Below are 25,397 nucleotides of genomic sequence, written 5' to 3'. Positions count from 1 at the left end.
TAGACATTTGGCACAACAATTGTCATCAATCCTGAGAAGGACAAAGACATGGTGCAGGACCTGCTGGACTTCAAGGACAGAGTGGACCACGTGATCGAGGTGTGCTTCCAGAGGAATGAGCGGTTCGTCAACCTGATGAAGGAGTCTTTCGAGGCGTTCATCAACAAGAGACCCAATAAGCCTGCGGAGCTGATCGGTAGGGACACTGCGGCGTGCTTCTTGAATCGGTGCTGAGGTTGGTGGAAGGGGAGGGGCGTTACTGAGTGTGCATGCTTGGTACGAACATAATGCGACATGGGGCCAGAGTAGAGTGAGCAGGGAAAGACGGAGATGACGAGGCCTCTGTGCTGCTTTTCTGACCCGAGCTGTCACGTAGAAGCCGCCTCAGGGATTTCCATTCAGAGGGGGGACTGTGGGCTGGGCAGCTGACAGCACCATGGAAACCTGCCTGCTGTAGCACAGGGCCATTCAGTCCAGCCTCCTGCCAGTGCACACCCTGGCTTGTGGCAGGAAGGCAGTTGAGTATGGCCCAAAGCCTTGGGATCCTGCACCTGAGTGGGAGACTCAGAAGAGACTCCAGGCTCCTGGCTTCCGATTGGCACAGCCCTGGCTAGTGTGGCCATTTGGGGTAATACAAGATATTCTTATCATCTGCATACTGTAACTGGTAAAATAGGATAGAGTTAGGTGGGATTTTCAGTCATAGCGTATGGCGAGATAGAACTTTATGAGTTAGTTTGTATAATTCCTTATTATAAAGTCAAAACAGTATTTCCAATTTCCTGGACTCCAGTGAGGCATTGGAAGTTGTCTTGAATTGACAGAGGCAAAGACTGGCATGATGGCACAGGCTGGCCCTGCATGGATGTGTTATGACAGAGTGTGGAATTCATGAGACGGTTCTTCTTTGTCTACTCAGAATATGATGAAAGGGTTTTGTTTTTTGTTTTTGTTTTGAGTCATAGTTATAAAGAAAGACAGAAAGAGATCTTCACTCCCCAAATGGCCACACTGGCCAGGGCTGGGCTGACCCCAAGCCAGGAACCAGGAGTCTCTTCTGGATCTCCCATGCGGGTGCAGGGTCCCAAGCTTTTGGGTCATCCTCTACTGCTTTCGCAGGCCACAAGCAGGGAGCTGGATGCCAAATGAAGCAGCTAGGACTCGAACCTGTTATGCCACCACATTGGTCCCCTCAAGTTTTTAAGGATTCATGAAATCTGCGAAAGAATTTCCTGGATAGTTGGCTTTCTGACCTCGTCATCTGTGGCTTGTCCTAGGAGTGTGGGCTTTGGGCCAGTGTGGGGGTTGGGGTTTCCTCTTGGACATCTTAGGGTGGCTGGTGCAGTCTCAGGAGCAAGCCAAGGTAAGGGAGCCCCTTTTCTGCAGCACCCCCTCAGTCGGCTGGAGGCCCCAGGAGAGCTTCTGTTTAAGAAGTCCCCTGAGTCTGTGTGGTCTTGCAGTGCCCACGGCAGTGGCTGGCTTCGTTCCAGTTTGGAGAAGTCTGTTCGTGGGTGACCTGGTGGAAGTGCCTGTCTGTAAAAGGCAGATGTTTGCTTATTTGTCACATGCCGCAGTGTTGCTGATTTCTGCTTGAGGGAACTAGGGGTGCTGTCTTTCTTGCCTTTCCTGATTGTCTGCTGGCTCCCTGCCATGCTCCGCCCCTAGCTAAGCACGTGGACTCAAAGCTGCGAGCAGGCAACAAAGAGGCCACAGACGAGGAGCTAGAGCGCATCCTGGACAAAATCATGATCATTTTTCGGTTCATCCATGGTGAGCAGCTGCCTACCCGGGGGTGTGGACTGGGTGTCTGGCTCCCCACCTGTTGCGTGTGGGCCCTTGGGGAGCGAGCCAGTGAATGGGCACTCAGACTGCATCTCAGCCCCATCTCCTGTGCGACTCGCTGTGGCCAGAGACACGGCACGGTACACGTGCCTCCACCATCCTGAGTGTCACCTCCCTCTCACTTGCTCACAAACAGGGAAAGACGTCTTTGAGGCATTTTATAAAAAGGATTTGGCCAAAAGGCTCTTGGTGGGGAAAAGTGCCTCCGTGGATGCTGAGAAATCGATGCTGTCGAAGCTGAAACATGGTGAGTGCGTGGGCTGACATGTGGGATCCCCTGTCCCTGACCGTGGGGTGAGCACACATGGGCCCGCCCACTGCTCTCACTGACCCCTGCCGCATCGCAGAGTGTGGTGCAGCGTTCACCAGCAAGCTGGAAGGCATGTTCAAGGATATGGAGCTTTCCAAGGACATCATGGTCCATTTCAAGCAGGTGAGCAGTTCCTCCAGGTAAGACAGTGTGGTAGAGGGGCCTCTGGGGGTGTCTGCCAGCAGTGCTGGATGCTCCACAGGGTCAGATCACTGAAATACAGAATGGCAAGGAAAGGGGCCTAGAACTGTGTGGAGGTGCGCAGTGACCCAGGACCCACCCAGAAGAGCAGTGGCTCAAGGTGGGACGTAGCTCTTTGGGCAGGAAGCCTTCTGGGGACCAGAATGAATGCCAACACCTCATAACGTCATTTTGCAAGCTGCATTGTTTGTAAGGCATCATTTCTGAGGTGATGTTTGCTTCTTTTAGCACATGCAGAATCAGAGTGACCCTGGCCCGATTGACCTCACCGTGAACATCCTCACCATGGGGTATTGGCCGACGTACACGCCCATGGAAGTGCATCTAACGCCAGAAGTGAGTGCTGTGTCCTGCGCCCACTGTCCCGGTGTCCCGGCACCATGTGCATACACCTGTTACTGGGAACAGTGAGAGTGACTGCCTCGCTGCTCATCGAGCCGTGCTCCTGTGGGTGTCGCTGGCTGTCCTGTTCCACTAGGACACTGTAACAAGAGGCAGGGGCCTGGCCTTACTGAGTTAGCACCCAGCAGGAGAAGCCGCGTGTACCCCAAACCAGTGAGGTGGGGTTGGGGGTGTTGAGCTGCCTCTAGGATTGTACTGGCTGTGCTCCTGACCAGGGCAGCTGTGAGTCTGGGCCTCGTGCCAGGAGGTGGCAGCGCAGAGCTGGCTGGCCAAAGTTGCCTCAGCCAGTGTGCTGTGAGTGCATTGAGGCGGTCACACCCCAGAACTGCACGGCATCACTCAGCCTATCTCCATGACAACAGTGGTGAGCGTGTGAGCAGAGTGTAAGGGAACTGACCAGGCGGGCATCCTGGTGACGAGGGGGCCATCTGCCGACTAAAGGGTGTGGATGTGGGGAGCGGGCCTCCTGCTCTTCCCCCACACCTTTCTGTAACATTGCCACATGAAGAGCTTTCTTCGTGTGGAATCTGCTCCAAACTTCCCAGCAGCCCCCTTGGTGCTGGGATCCTGAGCTGCCCCAGGGTGAGGCTGGAGTCATCCAACCAGGCTGGCACAGTGAGGGCAGCTTTCCTTCCTTGGCAGCTTGCAGCTTGCAAGGAGATCCCATTCTTCTTGGGTCCCTCACACACACATATCCTATCTCCCCAGCTACCTCAGCCATTCCCTGTGGCACCCCCCATGTCTGTGTTCCTCTCAGCTCGGACTGGCGCCCCATCAGAGTCAATTACATCTGCACAGTTGATACCCTTAGGTCCTGGGGGCGCTGTCCAATGCCATCCAGATGACGCCAGTCAGAGACTTTGTAGAGCATTAAAAATAGAGGAAGAAGTCACCCAGAATGTACTGGCCAAATCACTGTGGGTCACGTAGCGCTCTGTTTTGCAAGCGTGCCAGGGCCAGGACCACAGCTAGCTCACGGGTCATACCAGAGGGGCTGGAAGTATTGCTGAATCGAGAATCACTGTGTGGCAAGAAACCTGTGTCATGGATGGCAGATATCCAGAGAAACAACTAACTACTGCGGCAGTGTTGTGATGGCGCTGTCGGGGATAGCAAAGACTCCGTCAACAGGCGTGGGTGTTGATGAGCAGAAATGATATTCACTAGTTTGTCTCCTGTGATTGGCAGATGGTCAAACTTCAGGAAGTATTTAAAACCTTTTACCTCGGGAAGCACAGTGGTCGGAAACTTCAGTGGCAGACGACTTTGGGACACGCCGTTTTGAAAGCAGAATTTAAGGAAGTAAGTCTTGGTCTATTTTCTTTACTAAGTGCAACTGTAACAGTCAAGTAGTAAAGGATCCCGGGAGGAAATGAAACCACTGTGAAAAAACATGGTCCTAACTGAGAGGGGCAGAGTGAGCAGCTCCTGAGAGGCAGGCAGGCAGGATCCAGGGACTCTCTTCACACTTCCCATCTTTCCTCTGTCCACACTGCCACTGAGGCTCAGGACACCCTGACAGGTCAAGGACACGTGGGGAGTCATGGCACATTCACCGTGACAGGTCACAGGACACGTGCGAAGACATGACATGTTCACTCTGACAGGTCAAGGACACGTGGGGAGTCATGGCACATTCACCCTGACAGGTCACAGGACACGGGGGAGAGTCACAACACATTCACCCTGACAAGTCACAGGACATGTGGGAGAGTCACAACACGTTCACCCTGACAGTCACAGGACACGTGGGAGAGTCACGTTCACTCTGACAGGTCACAGGACACGTGGGAGAGTCACGACACGTTCACCCTGACAGGTCACAGGACATGTGGGGAGTCACGACACGTTCACCCTGACAGTCACAGGACATGTGGGAGAGTCACAACACGTTCACCTGACAGGTCACAGGACACGTGGGAGAGTCACAACACGTTCACCCTGACAAGTCACAGGACATGTGGGAGAGTCACATTCACCCTGACAGTCACAGGACACGTGGGAGAGTCACGTTCACCCTGACAGGTCACAGAACACGTGGGAGAGTCACGTTCACTCTGACAGTCACAGGACACGTGGGAGAGTCACAACACGTTCACCCTGACAGGTCACAGGACACGTGGGAGAGTCACAACACGTTCACTCTGACAGTCACAGGACACGTGGGAGAGTCACAACACGTTCACTCTGACAGGTCACAGGACACGTGGGAGAGTCACGTTCACTCTGACAGGTCACAGGACACGGGGGAGAGTAACGACATGTTCACCTTGACAGGTCACAGGACACGTGGGAGAGTCACAACACGTTCACTCTGACAGGTCACAGGACACGTGGGGAGTCATGTTCACCCTGACAGTCACAGGACACATGGGAGTCATGTTCACTCTGACAGGTCACAGGACACGTGGGAGAGTCATGTTCACCCTGACAGGTCACAGGACATGTGGGAGAGTCACGTTCACCCTGACAGGTCACAGGACACATGGGAGAGTCACGACACGTTCACCCTGACAGTCACGGGACACGTGGGAGAGTCACGTTCACCGTGACAGGCCACAGGACACGTGGGAGAGTGACATTCACCTTGACAGGTCACAGGACACATGGGAGAGTCACATTCACCCTGACAGGTCACAGGACACGTGGGAGAGTCACAACACGTTCACCCTGACAGTCACAGGACACGTGGGAGAGTCACATTCACCCTGACAGGTCACAGGACACGTGGGAGAGTAACATTCACCCTGACAGGTCACAGGACACATGGGAGAGTCACATTTACTCTGACAGGTCACAGGACACATGGGAGAGTCACGACACGTTCACCCTGACAGGTCACAGGACACGTGGGAGAGTCACAACACATTCACTCTGACAGGTCACAGGACACGTGGGAGAGTCACGACACGTTCACCCTGACAGGTCACAGGACACGTGGGAGAGTCACATTCACTCTGACAGGTCACAGGACACGTGGGAGAGTCACGACACGTTCACCCTGACAGGTCACAGGACACGTGGGAGAGTCACGTTCACTCTGACAGGTCACAGGACACGTGGGAGAGTCACAACACGTTCACCCTGACAGGTCACAGGACACGTGGGAGAGTCACGTTCACCCTGACAGTCATTGGACACGTGGGAGAGTCACATCACGTTCACCGTGACAGGTAACAAGACACTTGGGGAGTCATGTTCACTCTGACAGGTCACAGGACACATGGGAGAGTCACGACACATTCACCCTGACAGTCACAGGACACGTGGGAGAGTCACGACATGTTCACCCTGACAGGTCACAGGACACGTGGGAGAGTCACGTTCACCCTGACAGGTCACAGGACACGTGGGAGAGTCACGACACGTTCACCCTGACAGGTCACAGGACATGTGGGAGAGTCACGACACATTCACCCTGACAGGTCACAGGACACGTGGGAGAGTCACAACACGTTCACCCTGACAGTCACAGGACACGTGGGAGAGTCACGTTCACCCTGACAGGTCACAGGACACGTGGGAGAGTCACGTTCACCCTGACAGGTCACAGGACACGTGGGAGAGTCACGTTCACCCTGACAGTCACAGGACACGTGGGAGAGTCACGTTCACCGTGACAGGTCACAGGAACACATCTGGGAATCATGTTTTTGCTTGGCTTTGTGCAAATTATATACACTAACCAATATAAAATCTGTCTTAACATGCTAGCATAATGCGTTTTCACATTTTACACATGCATGTTAATGTGTGGTGCCATAGAATGTTCTGTGTGTTACACTACACAGACTCGTCTGACGTGGCAGGAAGTTAATTCTGGTGGTCCCTTCAATTGCCAGGACCAGGCTGAGCTGGAGCCAGGAGCTCCTTCTGAGGGTTCCCCACCTACCTGGGCCACCAACCACTGACTTCCCTGAACAAGCAGCCAGACTGGTGTGGCTCTTAGCCCTGCTCTTTCTGCAAGGTGCTGAGGGTTGTTTGCATTTCCGCTTCCTGGCCTGCTCTTTGGCTGAGCATCCTTACCTTGTGTGTGTTCCTGCCGCCACTGAGGGGCCCTCGGCTCCACAGCGGATGGAGGCTCAGCAGGCGCCAAGTCACCATCAGACTTCCCAGCTGAGGAGAGAGTGGGAGAGGGTTAGGACCCTGTGCACTGTGACGTTCTCATTTGCTGTGACTAGTAAGCTCTTAGTCCCTCACACAGGGTGTGAGGGCAGAAGGAAGCTGGTGAGGTGTGTTGGCTGCCCAGCACAGCCTCAGGGGCACCTGTGCTCTTGCAGGGCAAGAAGGAGTTCCAGGTGTCGCTGTTCCAGACACTCGTGCTCCTCATGTTCAACGAGGGTGACGGCTTTAGCTTCGAGGAGATACGGGTGGCCACCGGCATAGGTGAGCACGTCTCGGGTGCAGGCTCACCGGGGTTCTCTGCTGCTGTTGCCTCCTCTAACGTCCAGGGGAGCAATGGCTGGGCCTAGCCAGGCCAGGAGCCCGGCTCTCCCCCTGCTGGCTCCTGGCGTCCCTGCTGCTGCCAAGTCTGGCTCTTATGTCTCGTTTGCTTCCAGAGGAGAGTGAGTTGCGACGGACGCTGCAGTCACTGGCCTGTGGGAAAGCCCGTGTCCTGGTGAAAAGCCCCAAGGGAAAGGAGGTAGAAGATGGGGACAAGTTCATTTTCAACGGAGACTTCAAGCACAAGTTGTTCAGAATCAAGATCAACCAGATCCAGATGAAGGAAACGGTGCGTAGAGCTGTCAGTGACGCACGCACTGCTCCTGGGCTGTGCTGGCTCTGTGGTGACTTCACCATTCCACCAGCAGCAGGGATGAGCATGCCCAAGCTCACGCGTGCTCCCAGCCCCTGGCTGTGGGTGTCCCCAACGTGCGTCTGCTTTGTCTGGGAGTGTCACCAGACAGGGTTTCTCCAGTGTCCCCTGCCCAACAGCCCTCACTGCACAGCCCTGGCACCACCTGACCCGAGCTGCCTGCCTCCTCATCTCTGGATACACCCAACTGTGACCTGGGCCTGGGCAGAGGTGGCATCTGTTCAGCCCAGAGGGGTGACCTCACGACGGCTGTGTCCTCCCCCTGGCTCCCCTGGCCAGAGGTGTGTTAGAAAGGGTCACACTCAGTGGTAACCATTCAGGACGAAAGTACCGTCTGTATTTTATAACTCAGCCTAGGTGATTGAGGGTTTAGTCACATCCAGGTTGGCAAGTTCATGGGGAAGAGATGTTCCTTGTTTTTGAAAGATACTTAATAATTGTGATTTTGTATTCAATGAAAGCATTTTGTTATGAGGTGACAAGTAGTTTTGGTTTCCACTTGGCACATCGCACCTACTAGACAAGTATTCCTATTCTCATTAGCAGAATTCATGTTTAAAATGTGCTTTTCAATGAGAAATTGAATAAGCATGAGTCTGGTTCACATTTCTTGTGAAATAACCTTTTATGCTTTTCAACTTTAAAATGTAACAGTGTCTAGTATCATGCCACCTTGACTGCACGTGTACACATTGTAGACATAGTCTGGCAAAGGTGAATGAGAGAGAGGGGCTCCTGCTTGGGGTCCTGACCGGGGGGGTCTGTGAAGCAGTGTTTGTGACCAGACAACGCACGGTAGGCAGTCACACTGTGGTTACACTCCATGTGCTTCTTGGTGGAACTTCTCTGTGGTAGTGTGCATTTCTTTAGTCTCCTTTTTAAACTTTGTTTCCATACCGATTCACTCCCCGGATGTCCACAGTCATGGGAGCTGGTCCCCCAGTGGAACAGCAGGAGCCCAAGGCCTGTTCCAGGGTGCATGTCAGCGGGAAGCTAGAGTCGGAAGCCAGAGCCTGATGACTCCACAGCCGCTTGCGGGTGAAATAATGCCATCATTTGTTTTCTAAAGTGAAATAGAAAGCACGTCTGCTGGTTCATTCCCCAAGTATCCCAAAGCCAGGAGCCGGAGTCTTCATCCAGGCTTTGTTTTTTTTTTTTTTTAAAGATTTATTCATTTTATTACAGCCAGATATACACAGAGGAGGAGAGACAGAGAGGAAGATCTTCCGTCCGATGATTCCCTCCCCAAGTGAGCCGCAACAGACGGTGCGCGCCGATCCGAAACCGGGAACCTGGAACCTCTTCCGGGTCTCCCACGCGGGTGCAGGGTCCCAATGCATTGGGCCGTCCTCGACTGCTTTCCCAGGCCACAAGCAGGGAGCTGGATGGGAAGTGGAGCTGCCGGGATTAGAACCGGCGCCCATATGGGATCCCGGGGCTTTCAAGGCGAGGACTTTAGCAGCTAGGCCACGCCGCCGGGCCCCCTTCATCCAGTCTTATGTGGATTCAGGGAGGCCATCTTTAGCTGCTTTTCCCAGGTCTCCTGTGGGATGCCAGCGTGCCTGGCTGTGGCTTAACCTGCTGCTTTCATGGGTCTTTCATGGGGGTCATGGGTCTTCCCCACCAGGGGGTCCGGGGTGATATGTGGCAGCCCCAGAGCTGTCCCTCACAGCAGGCCTGCTTTGGCAGGTATCGTGGTGTGGGAGAGCAGCTCCGCTCACTGAGTGGGCCCCCCAAGGCTCCCTCTGGCTTCTCGTGGCTCCATAGCTCGTGTCCTCTCAGTGATGGAGCACGGCTCATCACGCACGCACCGTGCGCGTCAGTTTGCTTCCAACCGTGGCAGCTGTGAAGGCAGCTCTCAAGGATGTCCACACAGGATTCCACTGAGGGCACAACTGTTATCGGGCCAATTTGACAGGCGTAGAGCGGTTGCAGTGTGGGATGCCATCTCTTACCCCAAAGGGAGCCAGAATGCCGCCTTGGGCAGCTTTCCTTCTAAGAGCTTCACATGTACACACCACTGTGCCACTGCAGGCTGCCCAGGGCCCATGTGGGGGGTGCAATGAGCCACAGGGCCCCTGTGGTGTACAGCATGCCGCAGGCTTTGCAGGGCCCTCTTGGGACTCTGCAGGGTCCCTTCAGGGTGCAGTGTGCTGCGGACTCTGCAGGGCCCACATGGGGTGCAGCGTACCGCAGACTACGCCACCTCTTGGACCTTCATGGGAGGCCACACCAAGTCCTAGCTTGCTGCACTTACCACCCGCCGACTGACCAGCTGCTGGCTGTGATGCTGTGGTCCCCTCGTCTGGTAGCCCACCTGGGCAGTGAGCCAACTAGTGATTGGTGTCTGTCTCTCTGCCCTCCCCCCACAGCTCTGCCCTTCATAGACCTAGATGTGTCTTCACCGAACATAGCAGTATAGAACATAGCTAGGTTTTGTCTTCCTAAGTTTAGGGAAGAGATGCCAACCTTCCACCCCTGCCCACCCTACCCCTTCAGCAGGCAGACAGTACTGTTTGCTCTCAGTAACTCCTAGAGGTTGTGTGTTTGTTACTGTTAGGTTTCTATGCTCAGAGCTCAAGTTTGTTTTAAAGTGGGCTGTGCCCTCAGCTGGGCATGGCTGGTGCCCAGCTGGTCACTGCGTGGCAGAGCTGTGTCCTTGGAGCTGACCCTCACAGCCATGAGGCTCTACTATGTTTTGTTCAGTGTTGGTTGGGTTGGTAAGCTTAATCTACTGATAGGTGGAATTTTCCTTATTTTTTTGTGATTCTACTAGGCCATATCTAAATGTGTAATACAGCAGGGTTCATCCTGAGTCGTCCCCTGTGCCTCTGAAGAAAGCTGCAGGGGTGGAAGGGTTGCGCCCTCTGACCCGAGTGTGCCCTCTGCAGGTGGAGGAGCAGGTCAGCACCACTGAGCGAGTGTTTCAGGATCGCCAGTACCAGATCGACGCGGCCATTGTCCGGATCATGAAGATGAGGAAGACCCTCAGTCACAACCTCCTGGTGTCTGAATTGTACAACCAGCTGAAATTCCCAGTGAAGGTAGACGACGGGCAGCATGGCCTGGGCACAGGGGAGCAGGTGCAGCATGGGAATCTAAACACACTGCTCAGTGGTTGCACCTCACAGGATGGATGAACAGCAGTGAGCAGCCACAGAGCACCCCTGCCTTGGGGTTGTCCCACCGTGGGGGCCCATGTGCCTCTGTCACTGATCTGGGCATCCATTATGCATCCCATTAAGAAGACAGGACTGGGTCACGTGGTGTTGCGGTGCTGTAGGCCAAGTTTCCACCTGCAGGGCTGGCGTCCTGTACAAGCCCCAGTTTGAGGCCCAGCTGCTGTATTTCTGATCCACCTCTCCTAATGTGCCTGGAAAAGCAGCGGAGGATGGCCCACATGTTTGGACCCTTGCACCCACATGGGAGAGCCAGCGGAAGCTCCTGGCTTTGGCCTTTACGAGCCACTGCTGTTTGGGGCCCTTTGGGGAGTGAGGCAGTAGATGGCAGATCTCTCTCCCTCTTCCTGTCTTTGTCACTCAGCCTTTCAAATGAATCAGTGTGTGGTGGCACATCACCAGCCTGGGAAGTCAGGAACACATGTGCCCCGCCTCTCGGTGCCCTCAACAGCCCAGGGTCTGAGACCAAGTGCTGTCATGTGCCCTCTGTTGGGGGCACCGAGCACTCAGCTGAGCAGCCACAGTGGAAACCTGGGCCTATAGAGGAGACTGCATCATGCTGACGATGAGCGTGGCCAGCAAGCTCAGGCTTTGAGGTCAGCACAGTGTGCAGCTCACCACGGCATGAGATCTGTTTTCCCAGAGAGCTGCTTTCAGCCATGTCTTTTTGGGAGTTTGTTTTTGTGAAGGCAGGTGTACAGAGGAGAGACAGAGCCCTTCCATCCTCTGGCTCACTCCCCAAGTGGCTGCAGTAGCCCGAGCTGAGCTGATCTGAAGCCAGGAGCTTCTGAATCTCCCTCTTGGGTGCAGGGTCCCAAGTCTTTGGGCCGTTCTCCAGTGCTTTCCCAAGCCACAAGCAGGGAGCTAGGTGCTGGTGCTGCACATGGAGGATTAGCTTGCTGTGCTACTATGCTGGTCCCAGCCCTGGCTTATAAATTGTATGGCTGATCATTACACGAGTGTGCCCCTGTGCCATGTCAGGGAGGTCCTGTGACTGAGTGAACCTGGGTGGGCTGACCTGGGTCCCAGAGGGCACTTCTAGGGCATGACTGTCAGGTCCCTTCCTAGCAGCCCACAGTGGGGGGTATTTGCCTCAGGCAGGTTGGTCGCTCCCATTGCCATTGTCCGTCCGTTGGCGGGGGAGGGGGACATGGCTACAGGTTGCAGGTGGTGGCGGCCACCATGGCTGAGCTGTTGGCAAACATGTCTCAACTGTCAAGGGCCTGGTTCGTTTTCTTTTTCAGCCTGGAGATTTGAAGAAGAGAATCGAATCTCTTATAGACAGAGACTACATGGAGCGAGACAAAGACAATCCAAATCAGTACCACTACGTGGCGTGAGCTTCGCTGTGTCGTCTTTAGGGAAACACTAGAACGGACCTGGAGTAATGGCACCTGCCTGCAGGCTCTAGGACTGGCAGAAGCAGCTGTGGACCCTGGAAGAGAGGACAGGCAGGCCGGCCTCGTCCCGCAGGGCTCTGGACGCCAGGGGCGCGTGTATCTTTATTTCCTCCAGTTCTTTTAAGCTTTTAAATTGTTCTATGCTTTGTGCAAAATGAGATTGGGCAGAAAATACTGGTTCCAGGAGGTCCCTCACTGTGGGACAGAGCTGAGCATTTGGTTTGCTTCTGTGTGTGTGGTCCGTGTGTGCCGTCAAGACTTCAATGCTGCATTTTGCTGTGAGGTGGCTGAGGTTCCTCTGGCCAGGCGCTCCTGGGTGCCGCTCATGGAGAGGCCAGCCCTTACCGGGCAGGTGTCCACACTTGGCAGCGATGCACCCTCAGCCGCCGGCGCCTGTGTGTTCCAGCTTTTTGACTACTTTCTTAATCTTGGGTCTCCTGGAGAGATGTGTGGAGGTGTGGGGGGACAGGTAGCTGTTTGCGTCTTCTTTGTGAGATGATCTAGGAAGCTGTTTTCTGATTGAACTGCAGCACTCATGTGGTTGCTGTCCTGAGAAGAGGACAGGGCCGCTCTGCCCACCACTGTGTCCTGTGCGGGCACTACCCCCTGCCTACCACTGTCAAGCATTCTAGGAGACTTCAGGTCTTGACATTGTCAAACAGACGTTATTTTGTCGAAAGATTAAAAGGCTTTTGTTGGCACTTGGCTACGTGTGTGTGTGAGTGTGTGTGTGTGAGTGTGAGAGCGGCCCATGGGAAGCTGGCTACTGCCTTGTGGCTGACCACAGGAAGAAGTACTTTGTTTGGCATAACAGCATGTTTCATTTTGATTACAAGCTACCAAAGGAACTTTGATCATGGCATAAGTATCTAAAGCAATATTTTCTAGAATATACCAAGTTTATATCATTTGATTTTGTGCTAAATTATTAAGAGTCTCAGTTTTCAAAACGTGCCTGTTTAGAATATGACATTTGGGTTGCCCTATTAAAATCCTTATTCTTCAAGTATTGTTATTTCTGTATTTGCAAGTTTTCACTTGTGAGTTCTGATAGGTGGGCTGTAAGAAGCCAGGCTATTCCTGTTTCTCCTCTTGAATTTCAGGTTCACTGTGTCTGGAAATTGTTGGTGTGATTTATGTAGGCTTCCTTTGAATAGTCCTTTTAGCCTTAAGACCACATTAATAAAACTGATATGCAAGTGGCACATTCCTGCTAACTCTTCCACGCACACTCTGGACAAGCAGGGACACCTGTGTGCCTACCAGCTGGCCTCCCTGCCTGTTCCCTGGGGGAGCAGAGCTGTGGAACCTGCCGGGCCTGTTTGCTCTCATCCCTCCTGTGCAGGTGAGGCTGCCAAGGAGGCTGTTTTCCCACACCGTAGGGGTAGTGCCTGTGGGGAAATGGGGTGTGCATTTCACCTAGGTGCAGGGCAGTGCCCTGGTGACATGCGACCCCGTGAGGGGAGTTGCTGTTTGCTGTGGAGCTGTGACAGTCTGGTTCAGGGGGGCCAACGCAGTGAGGGCGGCATCAGATGGGCTGTTCAGTCGGACAGGGGATGGCTTTAGCAGCCCTGGTTGTGGGAAAGGCAGCCAGATGTCTGGAAGGGGAGCAGACTGAGTGGCCTGCACAGGAGACCAGGATAGTTCAGAAGTGAGCTCTGGTTGGGGTTGGTGGGAGCCACCACAGGTTGATGCCAAGCAAGACCGGCAGAAATGGCAGGCCCTGTCACCTGGGGGCAGTCATGTGTACAGGTATGTGATAGCAGGTAAGTCCAGGAGGAACTGGACTTGGCAGAGGGTTACAGGAGTGAGGGGAGGGCGGCTGCCACAGCTGCGTGGGCCCCAACCTCCCGCCCAGGCTGCAGTTGCTACTGCTGGCAAGTCACACATCTGTGCATGAGGCGGGGTTACCCACTGTGACTGACACATCCATGGTGAGGTCACCCACTGTGACTGACACATCCATGGCGGGGTCACCCACTGTGACACATCCATGGGTGGGGTCACTCTCGCTGCGACTGACGCTTCAGTGAGTGTGGGTCACTCTGGCACAGAGGAGCCACAGCTTGAACCCTGGGCCCTCTGTGGGCGGTGGGCACCCCAGGCATCCTCAGAACAGTGAGGCCACAAGCTGATCCTCGTCTCTGTGTGTGCATGTGTGTGCTTTCCTAGATGAAACGTTTGCTTCTTTTTTGGGAGAAAGTTCCTTTTTCATAACCTTCTAGAATCAAAACTATTTGTGGCTTAGGGTTTCGAGGAGTCTATAAAATGTGCGTGTTTCAGAGGCTGAAGAGCAGCGTGGAGGACTTGAGGGTGACCCATCAGGGCCAGCATAGTGGCTCAATAGGCTAATCCTCCACCTGCAGCACCAACATCCCACTGGGTGCCAGTTCAAATCCCAGCTGCTTGACTTCCCATCAAGCTCCCCGCTCATGGCCAGGGAAAGCAAAGGACAGCCCAGGACGCAGCGGCTCTCAAGGGTCACCCCGTCCGGGGCCTAGAGAAGTGGCGTTCCTCCTCCTCGGGCCAGGGTGGTGCCCGTGGGCAGCCTGGGGCTGGGATGCAGCTCGGTCACAGATGTCAGGGCGCCCTCCCAGGCCGGGGACGCCGGGGGCCGCGATGGGTGCCCTCCTCCTCTGGGGGACGTCCCGGAGGCGCCCTCCCCACCCGCGGCCGCGTCACGTGTCCCCACAGTCACGTGGGGGCCCCGCTCGGCGCGCGCATGCTCTCGCGAGAGCCGCGCTCACGTGACGGCGGGCGCGGCGCGCTCACGTGACTCACCGGCCGCGGGGTCTCCTTGGCGCCGGCGCCGCAGCGCTCGGGCCCGTCCGGCGGGGCAGTCGGTGGTCTTCGTCGCGCGTCCGCAGCTCGGCTCCCGCGGCCCAGCCGCCGCCTTCGGCCTGCGTCCGGCTCCTCGCCCCTGCACCGGCTCGGCCGCCTCGCGCCATGGCGGTCCCCGGCGGCGTCCTGCGGCCGCTGCCGCTACTGCTGCTGCTGCTGGGTGAGCTCCGGGGGCCGGGGCGGCGGCGGATCCCACCGGCCTATTGGGGTCCGCCGCCCTTCCCTTCCGGGCTGGCAGCGCGCGTGTCCGAGCGGTGTTACGTCGCCGCTGGGCCGGGCGGGCTGCTGGGCAGCTGGGCAGGTGGGCAGCCAGACCCCCGTCTGACCTGGGCTGGTGGGTAGGTGGGCAGCTGGACCCCGTCTGATCCGGGCTGGTGGGCAGCTGGACATCTGGGCAGCCGGACCCCGTCTGAACTGGGCTGGTGGGCAGATGGGCAGCCGGACCCCGTCTGACCTGGGCTGGTGGGCAGATGGGCAGCCGGACCCCGTCTGACCCGGGCTGGTGGGCAGGTGGGCAGGTGGGCAGCTAGACCCCCGTCTGATCCAGGTAGGTGGGCAGGTGGGCAGCCGGACCCCCGTCTGACCCGGACTGGTGGGCAGGTGGGCAGCCGGACCCCCATCTGACCTGGGCTGCTGGGCAGGTGGGCAGCCGGGCCCCCATGTGACTCGGGCTGGTGGGTAGGTGGGCAGCCTGACCCCCGTGTGACCCGGGCTGGTGGGCAGGTGGGCAGCCGGACCCCCATCTGACCTGGGCTGCTGGTGGGCAGCCGGGCCCCCATGTGACCCGGGCTGGTGGGTAGGTGGGCAGCCGACCCCCGTGTGACCCGGGCTGGTGGGCAGGTGGGCAGCCGGACCCCCATGTGACCCGGGCAGGTGGGCAGCCAGACCCCCATGTGACCTGGGCTGGTGGGCAGGTGGGCAGCCGGACCCCGTCTGATCCGGGCTGCTGAGCAGGTGGGCAGCCAGACCCCCGCGTACCTGGTGTCCCGAGCCTGCATCAGCTCGCAGCTTGGGACGAGTGCCCGTCTCTGGACTTGCTGTGACAGTGGTCCCTGTCCTCTGCTCACTCGCCAAATGGCCGCTGTGGCAGGTGGCAGGCCTGAGCCTGAGCTGAGCCAGCACCTGCTCCGTCAGGGTGGCCAACGACTGGGGAAACCTGCTTTTTCTTATGATTTCTCTATTTGAAAGGGAGAGGCAGAGCCTTGGGCTCCAGGGGGCGGGGATGCAGGGGCCCCAGTGCTTGGGGTCACTTCGAAGCAACGTGCAACACTAAGAACCTGGCTTTTCCAAAGATCCTGTAACAAGCTGGGTTCATGTCTGCTTGTTCCCGAGCCCAGGGTCCCCACATGTGGGATGCTGTGCAGGAGCAGGCCGGGAGCAGTAGGCCTAGAGTGTGTGGTGATGGAGCTGAATGCTGTTCCTGGGCCTGCAGACAGTGTAACAGGTTGGAGAGGGTTTTATTCATTTATTTATTGATCTTTTCTCAGCTGGCTCATTCCTTGAATGGGGCTGGGCCAAGCCGAAGCCAGGAACCTGGGACTCGGTCCTCTCTCAGGGGACAGGGGCCACTACTTAGCCATCCCTGCTGCGTGGATGGCAGCCTGCCCTCAGATGTGGGCACACCGCTTAGAGAGAGCGTGGCAGGGAGCTGCGTGGGTGGCAGCCTGCCCTCAGATGTGGGCACACCGCTTAGGGAGAGCGTGGCAGGGAGCTGCTGGGTGGCAGCCTGCCCTCAGGTGTGGGCACACCGCTTAGGGAGAGCGTGGCAGGGAGCTGCGTGGGTGGCAGCCTGCCCTCGATGTGGGCACGCCTCTTAGGGAGAGCGTGGCAGGGAGCTGCGTGGGTGGCAGCCTGCCCTCGGATGTGGGCACACCTCTTAGAGCATGGCAGAGAGCTGCGTGGGTGGCAGCCTGCCCTCAGACGTGGGCACACCGCTTAGGGAGAGCGTGGTCCCGCAGTCCTCTGCTGTTGGCCTCTCAGTGCATGTAGACATCTTGGATCAAACAAGCTGCACTTTCTGTGAATTATCTGATAGTCCTTGGGTTGGTAAAAAGGGTTTTTAGATGTAGGAACATGTCTTATGAAATCTTCACTTGGTAAGAGCAGGCATCGGTGGCGTGCAGGGCCTGTGTGGCCCACACCGACTGCCCGGCGTGGCCAGCCCTCGGATGGAAGAAGGCCATGTCTTCTGTCACACGTCTTCTCAAGAAAAGCTTTGCATGCGCCGAGATCCCATACAGGTGCCTGTTCAAGTCCTGGCTACTCCACTTCCCTTCCAACTCCCTGCCTGTGCCCTGGAAGAGCAGTGGAGGACGGCTCAAGGCCTTGGAACCCTATACTCATGTAGGAGACCTGGAGGCGGCTCCTGGCTGCTGCTTGGCTCGACTCCAGCCGTTGCAGCCACTTAGGGAGTGAACCAGCAGATGAAAGATCTTTCTGTCTCTCCTTCTCTCTCTAAATCTGACTTTCCAATAAAAGGGAGAAAAAAGCTGCGGTGAAGTGTCATGTTTTATTTAGTAAAGACTTATTTATTTGAAAGAGTCAGTGAGGGCTTGGCAGTGTGGCCTAGTGGCTAAGGTCCTCGCCTTGATCCCATATGGCCGCTGGTTCTAATCCTGGCAGCTCCACTTCCTCTCTGTCTCTCCTCCTCTTAGTACATCTGACTTTGTAATAAAAATAAAATAAATCTTTAAAAAAAAAAAAAAAAAAAAAAAAAAAGAGTCAGTGAGAGGGAGAGTCGGATCTTCCATCTGCTGGTTCCATCAGATGCTTGCAATGGCCAGGGCTGTTGCACCAGGTTAAAGCCAGGAACCGGGAGCTTCCTCCATTCTCCCACGTGGGTGCAGGGTCCCAAGGCCTTGAGCCGTCCTCTGTTGCTTTCCCAGGCCACAAGCAGGGAGCTGGATGGGAAGTGGAGCAGGCAGGACACACTGTGCATGGCACCGGCCCCCAGGTTCCTCCCAGCTGTAAGGAGGTGGTGCCTGCCACCAGACATCCCCATTAGAGCAGCCGTGTCTCATGGGTCCCTGTTCTGAGGACCTTCCTGAAACTGGGCAGACAACCAGGCTTTTCTTCTCAAGAAAGATGATTTCATTTGAAGCACAGAGTTGGGAAGAGAGCGAGTTGAAGGTCTTTGGCTCACTCCTCACACAGCTGCAACAGCTGGGCCAGGCTGGGCCTGAAGCTCTGTCTGGTCTCCCATGTACACTCAGGGGCCCAGGGAATGGGCACCTTTTCTGCTCCCTTCCCAGGTGGGTTGGCCGGGAGTTGGATCAGAAGCAGAGCAGGGGGCACTTGAGCCAGCACCCACACTGCCTGTGGCTGTTGCAGAGAGTGGCCTAACCCATTGGCCACACTGCTGGCCCAAGACAACATGGTGGTGCTTACCACAGCAGTGGTTTCGGAGAATTTGAAAGGCCCCTTTGTGACCCAGTTGCTTGGTGAGTTACGAGGCCTGGCAGGGCCTGGCGGGGCCTCAGGCTGCTGTGTGATCCTCTGCACTCGTGGAATTGGCAGGTCTGGCGCGTGGTGTGGAGTTCACAGTGAAGAATAGCAACAACACAGCATGCATAATGGCCAACTTGTCAGCCAACTTCTCTGTGACCTATGAAGCCAGGAGCGGTCCCAAGGTAGGAAGTGCCACTGCCACTGGCGCTTTGCTCCTCTGTGTGAGGGGTGAGAGTGTGTGTGTGAGTGTGACACCGTGGGCCCCTTCAGGCCTCAGCCCGAGTAGCAGTTTCGTCACACAGGTCCCCGCCCTCCTGACTGTTGTGTAAGCATGGTGCTGACTGGGCTTTTCGTAACCCGTTGTCCTGCCCCACAAGTGGCTCTGTGGCATTTGCTGCAGCACCTTGTCGGGCCATGCTGCTGACATCACCTGCCTTGTTCTGCACGAGAGGCAGAAGGTGGTCTTGAAGCCGGTAGCTGCATGTGTGTGCTTCATTCTAACTTCTCTGTTGGTATTTTGCTTAGTTTTGTAAGAGTAAAAGGGAGGAAGAGCTCTTGCGTCCATTGGTTCACTCCCTAGTGGCCTCAGCAGCCATGCCGCCATCCTGGGTGACAGCGTGCTAAGCACTTGGACCATGCTGGTCTGCTTTCCCAGGGGCATTAGCAGGAAGCCAATGGAAAGCCGAGCTGGGACTCAGCTAGACCCGACACAGGAAATGGGGTGCCGCACTCATTGTACTGGGCCACAATGCTGCCTCCTTCTGCTAACTGTCCACTAGTGGACATGTGTGGGATCTCCCCCCTGGATTTGTATTTATGATTGTCTGCAGGCACTGCCACTCCCAGACATGTTGGGCCTGGTGGACCCTGTGTTGCACTCAGCTCATGTGACTGTGGGCCCACGTGGAACACTCACAGGAGTTTGGCTCGCATGGTGTCCAGGAGGTCCTGCGGCCCATAGTGGGGGCTCTTGCTGTAGCTCCTAGAAACAGCCCTGCTCGCTGGGCTAACGTTAGTTGGTCTCCTAGAAAGACAGTTACAGAGAGAGGAAGGGACAGAGAGCTTTTCCAGCCATTGGTTCACTTCCAACACGGCCGCAGTGGCCGGAGCTGGGCCGTCCTCCGCTGCTTTCCCAAGTGCATTAGCAGGAAACTGAGATGGAGCAGCCGGGACTTGAACTGGCGCTGTAGAAGATGGCTCCTCCCTCTGCTGCATGTATATGCTGGCCCAGACATCAGCTTTTCATCCTGTTGTTGTAGTGGTAGCAGGAAATCCAGGTGCTTCTGCGGCACTGCCTGCCTTACACCAGCATTTCTGTTTGTTGGGGGGTGTGCAGTGGTGGACAGAGTGGGGCTGCAGTCCGCCTGAGGCCGAAAAGCAGCATTTCTGTGACGACGAAGGAGAGCAGGGTGCACTGCTATAGCCCACACACCATGACGCTTGTCTCCTTAGTTCAGCGGGAACTTTAGCTCTGACTGGAAGCTGGAGCTGTTTTCCCTGAAGCAGCATTTTTAACTACCTGATGGACTGAAGGAACAGCAGGTGGTGGAAGTCTTCTGGTACTGTCAGCATCTCCAGTGACCAGGCCAGGCAGACACTGGAGGAGACGCAAGTGCTGTGCCCTGCTGGGGGGTTGCAGTGCAGCTTCCCCAGTGCGCCCACAGCCATGCCCAGCGGTTACTGCTCATGTCTGAACCAGGAGGTCTGCGCTGCTGTGAGACTTACCAAGGAGCTCTTTCTGGTTTCTCCTCTGTTTCAGAGGTCCTTCTGCTGCTCGCCCTCCACGACGTCTGGGCCAGCCAACGCCAGCAGCCCGGTCTCCGTGAGGGTGTCAGTGACCCTGTCACATGAGCCCTCATTGCTCAGAGCTGGATGTGAGGGATGGGTGTGGGGCTGTCCTGGTTCTAACTGGCTCTGCTGGAACTGTGCTTGTCCTAGACGGTGACCTTTGAGCTGCCAGCCACTGCAAAAGTCCTCGACAGCAACAGCTCTTGTGGCAAAGAGAACGCTTCCGACCCCATCCTCACAATTGCTTTCAGGGGACACACCCTGGCCCTCAGTTTCACTCGAAACGCGACACGGTACGGCGTGCAGCTGCTTAGGTTTGGCTACAGCCTGTCGGACTCTGAGTACTTTCCCAATGCGAGCTCCAACGGTAAGAGCAGAGCCGAGCGGCTGTGCCCTGACAGGCGGGCGGCCCATGCAGTGTGGGCGCTGCCTCCTGGAGTGCCCGGCAGCTCAGGGTCCTGTTTTTCCTCCAACACAGGCAGTGAGTTGGTCGACTTCAAGATGGACATCAAGGCTGACATTGACAAGAAGTACCGATGTGTCAGTGACATGCAGGTACATGGGCGCAATGTGACCCTCACACTGCAGAACACCACTCTCCAGGCCTACCTGCACAACGGCAGCTTCAGCGAGGCAGGTGCGGCGGCCTGGCCCTTGGGCCAGCACGTGGAGGGGTGTGGGTGAGCTGGGCTCCCTCAGTGGGTTGACTGGCCAAGGGCTTGTGGGTGTTGGCAGGAAGGGAATGAAGGAAGTTTATTTTGGTGCAGGAAACCTGGAGCCTGTACTTAACGCATTTTCCATGCACTTTGTGAACACAGTGTGTATGGGCTGCAGAAGTGGTTGGTTTGTTTTTTTTTTTAAAGATTTATTCAGTTTATTACAAAGTCAGATATACAGAGAGGAGAAGAGGCAGAGAGGAAGACCCTCCGTCCAACGATTCACTCTCCAAGTGAGCCGCAACGGCCGGTGCGTGCCGATCCGAAGCCGGGAACCAGGAACCTCTTCCGGGTCTTCCACGCGGGCACAGGGTCCCAACGCATTGGGCCGTCCTTGAGGCAGAAGTGGTTTTGCTCCAAAATAAGCTTGTCTTCTTGCATGAACTTTTTAAAATTCTTGTAGAAATCATAAGCAGAGCGGTGGGTGCTGGGGCGGGTCCAGGTTGAATCAGACAGCAGTTGGGAGGCGCATGGTCGGGTCTAGTAGTTACTGGGTGGGGGGTTGTTAGGGGAAGGGGCTGGGTGAACGGGTTGGGGGACTGTAGGGGAAGGGTACAGGTGTGTGCCAGCTGCTGTGGGGTCACGTGAGAGCTCTCACTGCAGCTCACAGGAGGGGCAACACTCGGTCTCACCACAACACGGCAGACGCTTCTGTGTGCACATGTTCCCCACGGTGCAGTCAGCGACACACGGACATGACTGTGCTGGGAGCCTCAGAGAGGTCGGGCAGCTGCACTGTGTCGCGGCTCCAACACATCTTGACTCATCCAGTCGCAGGACTGGAAGAGCCTTTTGGGGACCTGCGGCCTCTCAGCCAGCCCACCAGCGGGCTCCAAGACTGGTCAGGCAGGACCGCTCCTGGGCTCCTGAGGGTGAGCTGGGGAGCTGCCCTCCCATGTCTCCTGTCCCAGCTTTGTTCAGAGATGGTGAAGGCTGGAAGGAAAAGCCCACTGCAGCCAGCAGCAGACCTGCAGGGCCCTGCCAGACCAGGGAGCCAGTGACCGCAGGCTGCCCCTTGCAGGCTGCTGCCCTCACTGCTGTAGGAAAAAAAGAAAATTGCATTTTTATCCACTTGAAAGACTCAGAGGGATCTTCTGTCTGCTCGTTGAGTCCTCAAATGCCACAGCAGCCAGGGCTGGCCAGACACCCTGGTCTGGGACTGTGCTCTGGGCCCACACACGGGTCCTCATGTGTTGCCTCTAGGGACACATTAGCAGGAAATTGGATTGGAAGTGGAGCAGCCAGGACTAGAACCAGTGCTCGGATGTGCTGTGTGCTTGCTGCGCCTCAGGAATGCACTGCTTAGGGCTAGCGCCATAATGAGCGAAACTTCCACCCACAGCGCTGATACCCCACATGGACATCTGCTGAGGAACCAGTGGCGGATGGGCCAGATGGCAGGTCCTTGCACTCACGCAGGAGACCTGGATAACCCTTCAGGCTTCCGCCTGGCCCAGCCATGGCCATTGGGGATACTTGGAGGAGTGAACCAGTGAATGGAAGATCTCTAACTCTTTCAAATAAAGTAAATCTTTAGAATTCACCTAAAAGACAGACAGACATGCAGTGCTTGTGTTTTGGCTCATTCCTCCAGGCCCACAGTGGCAGGAGTGACACTCAGTACTGCTCCTCTGTAGGTGGCAGGGACTCACTGCTGGGGCCATCCAGGGGACTTGCTAGCAGGAAGCCAAGACTGCAAGAGGAGCCCTCTAGTGTGGAGTTCGTTGGCCAGTGACTCCACAGAAATGCCTGTTTGGGGCAAAGCTGAGCTGCTGCCACAGGAAGAGCAGCCCACGTCTGTACCATCATGGCTGTCACTGTTCAGAAACACATTGCTGATCCCAGGGCTGGGCGCAGGGACTAGTGACAGAGCTGGGGCTGCAGGCAGGTGGGAGCACCAGGTTGCAGGTTCTGCCCACCTCGCCTGGCTTGTCCTGGGCCTCTGCGGGAGTTGAGACAGGTGGCCCTGAGGCCCTGAGCAGAATGCGACGCTGCAGAGGGAGGACAGCCCTGGCCCCTGACGCCTGCAGGCAAGCAGCATCATCCTTGCCTTTTCCCCACAGAGTCGCACTGCCAGCAGGACACCCCCTCCCCGACCCCAGCGCCGCCAGCACCACCCAGCACGTCAAGCCCCTCGCCGCCTCCCAGGCCCGAGAGCCCCTCGGTCTCCAGGTACAACGTGAGCAATAACAACGAGACTTGCCTGCTGGCGAGCATGGGGCTGCAGCTGAACGTCACTTACGTACTCAGAGACAACACGGTAGGAACACAGCTGCTGGTGTGGGGAGGGGGTTCCAGCCTGCTCTGACTGTCCTCTGGGACATATAGTCGGCCTTGTGGGACAGTCAGGCCCACATACATGGTGGACAGGTCCCCTCACTGCCGTCCCTCACACACACGTGGTAGACATCCCTCCTCACACTGCCGTCCCTCACACACACGTGGTGGACAGGTCCCCTCACTGCCGTCCCTCACACACATGGACAGCCCTCCTCACTGCCATCCCTCACACACACGTGGTGGACAGGTCTCCTCACTGCCGTCCCTCACACACGTGGACAGGTCTCCTCACTGCCGTCCCTCACACACACGTGGACAGGTCCCCTCACTGCTGTCCCTCACACACACGTGGTAGACATTCCTCCTCACACTGCCGTGCCTCACACACACGTGGTGGACAGGTCCCCTCACTGCCGTCCCTCACACACGTGGACAGGCCTCCTCACTGCCATCCCTCACACACACGTGGTGGACAGGTCCCCTCACTGCCGTGCCTCACACACACGTGGTGGACAGGCCTCCTCACTGCCATCCCTCACACACACGTGGACAGGTCCCCTCACTGCCGTCCCTCACACACACGTGGACAGGTCCCCTCACTGCCGTCCCTCACACACACGTGGACAGGTCCCCTCACTGCTGTCCCTCACACACACGTGGTGGTCAGGTCTCCTCACTGCCGTCCCTCACACACACGTGGTGGACAGGTCACCTCACTGCCATCCCTCATATACATGCTGGTCACTGGCCTCCCCTTGGTGGCAGCAGTGAGGCCTAGGGAGCCTGATGCACAGGAGCATGGAGTCTTCCAGGTGGCAACCTTACCCTGCAGGTGGCAGAGGTGGCAGAAAGTACTTTCAGCATCTGGCCTGTGCGCCCGAGCGAGCGACTTGTATGCCTTCTCTGAGCAGGCAGGTAGGTGGTAGCTTGGCTGTCTCCTCCTGCAGACTGTGACCAGAGTGTTCAACATCAACCCCAACAAGACCACGTTCAGCGGGTTGTGTGAGGCGCAGCTGGTGACCCTGGAGCTGCACAGTTCGGAAAGGAACACTGTGCTGACCTTGCAGTTCGGGACGGTGAGGCCTGGCAGTCATGTCCTGCTTGAGTGGGGACAGGGTTCTGGGTGTCCAGCATGCTGCAGAGATGGCCACGTGGGGGCTGGGCCCTACGTGTCCAGCATGTCATCAGTTGTCTCCTTTCCAGAATGCAAGTGCCAGCCAGTACTTCCTGCAAGGAGTCAAGCTGAATACAGTTCTTCCAGATGCCAGAGGTAAGACCCTAGCCTCCTTCCTCTGCCCCGGGCACATGGCCTGGGCTAACGGGCTGTGTCGTGCCTCGCAGAGCCCGCCTTTGCAGCCACCAACAACTCGCTGAGGGCACTACAGGCCACACTGGGGAACTCGTACAAGTGCAACTCGGAAGAGCGTGTCCGTGTCACACCCGCCTTTTCCCTCAGCATTTTCAGGGTATGGGTCCAGGCCTTCAGGGTCAAGGATGACAAATTCGGGTCTGGTGAGTGCCCAGGGTTGGGGGCGGGCTGCTGGGCGGGCCCCGGGCAGGGCTGGGACTGACAGCCGTGTGCCTGCAGTGGAGGAGTGCCCGCTGGACCAGGACAGCATGCTGATCCCCATCGCCGTGGGCGGTGCGCTGGCCGGCCTGGTGCTCATCGTGCTCATCGCCTACCTCATCGGCAGGAAGCGCAGCCACGCTGGCTACCAGACCATCTAGAGGCGCCGCCGGCCCTGCACCTGCCCTGGGTGCCAGCGGGTGGGGGAGGGCACTCTGGAGCAAACTGCTGGCGTTGCTTTGTCCGTGTGAATGCCCCGCTTGCCTCGCGACCCACAGAGGACCAGCACAGGGTCTGCTAGTTGGTCAGCATTCCTACTTACCAAAGGAGAGCTGGGGCAGAGGCCCTCCTGCCTGGCTCCGGTCCCACTCCTGCTTGGCTATTCTGAGAGTCTGGTGTTTGGTTTCTTCTTCACTCAGATGCAAGCCTTACAAAGGGAAAATGGCCTCCGGCCTGACCCGCCCCAAGGGAGGCTGCCCACGTGTGACCTTCGGGGCGAGCCAGGTGGGCAGGCAGGGCTGCCCTGGCCAGGAGTGGCACTGCTGGGCTGTGCATCTGTCGGGGTTTAGGGCTTGGGTGGAACGATGGGCATCCCTGTGCCTGCACTG

The 25,397-nt window shown here is 56.8% G+C and overlaps 2 protein-coding genes across 3 annotated transcripts in view; both read left to right on the top strand.

Annotated features, from left to right (window-relative positions):
• The window catches only part of CUL4A (cullin 4A), a 35,744-nt gene extending 22,588 nt beyond the window's left edge, over window positions 1-13,156 (top strand). For both annotated transcript variants that reach the window (XM_058670934.1, XM_058670935.1), the window contains 10 exons: window positions 4-196; window positions 1,666-1,770; window positions 1,979-2,089; window positions 2,190-2,275; window positions 2,582-2,689; window positions 3,944-4,057; window positions 7,036-7,141; window positions 7,315-7,487; window positions 10,463-10,615; window positions 11,995-13,156. In XM_058670934.1, the coding sequence (XP_058526917.1) occupies window positions 4-196; window positions 1,666-1,770; window positions 1,979-2,089; window positions 2,190-2,275; window positions 2,582-2,689; window positions 3,944-4,057; window positions 7,036-7,141; window positions 7,315-7,487; window positions 10,463-10,615; window positions 11,995-12,090 (1,245 nt within the window). In that variant the 3' untranslated portion in view covers window positions 12,091-13,156. The remainder of the gene's footprint in view (window positions 1-3; window positions 197-1,665; window positions 1,771-1,978; window positions 2,090-2,189; window positions 2,276-2,581; window positions 2,690-3,943; window positions 4,058-7,035; window positions 7,142-7,314; window positions 7,488-10,462; window positions 10,616-11,994) is intronic.
• Window positions 13,157-14,933: 1,777 nt separating this feature from the next.
• On the top strand, window positions 14,934-25,352 carry LAMP1 (lysosomal associated membrane protein 1). Its single transcript, XM_058670727.1, has 9 exons — window positions 14,934-15,151; window positions 18,508-18,620; window positions 20,377-20,593; window positions 20,705-20,863; window positions 23,006-23,202; window positions 24,170-24,298; window positions 24,426-24,492; window positions 24,564-24,734; window positions 24,811-25,352. The coding sequence occupies exons 1-9, from the start codon at window positions 15,097-15,099 to the stop codon at window positions 24,948-24,950; spliced, it is 1,248 nt and encodes a 415-aa protein (XP_058526710.1). The 5' UTR covers window positions 14,934-15,096; the 3' UTR covers window positions 24,951-25,352.
• Window positions 25,353-25,397: the final 45 nt, after the last annotated feature.

The sequence above is a fragment of the Ochotona princeps genome, chromosome 12 (genome assembly GCF_030435755.1).
Source record: "Ochotona princeps isolate mOchPri1 chromosome 12, mOchPri1.hap1, whole genome shotgun sequence".
Lineage (NCBI taxonomy): Eukaryota > Metazoa > Chordata > Mammalia > Lagomorpha > Ochotonidae > Ochotona > Ochotona princeps.
This window is presented reverse-complemented; position numbering and strand designations above follow the sequence as displayed.

Bases quoted from the DNA above. Each gene is read 5' to 3' on its own strand.
- LAMP1 (XM_058670727.1), top strand. From the start codon at position 15,097: ATGGCGGTCCCCGGCGGCGTCCTGCGGCCGCTGCCGCTACTGCTGCTG. The intron at 23,203-24,169 runs GTAGGAACACAG...CTCCTCCTGCAG, and splicing joins ACGTACTCAGAGACAACACG to ACTGTGACCAGAGTGTTCAA. The intron at 24,735-24,810 runs GTGAGTGCCCAG...GTGTGCCTGCAG, and splicing joins GGATGACAAATTCGGGTCTG to TGGAGGAGTGCCCGCTGGAC.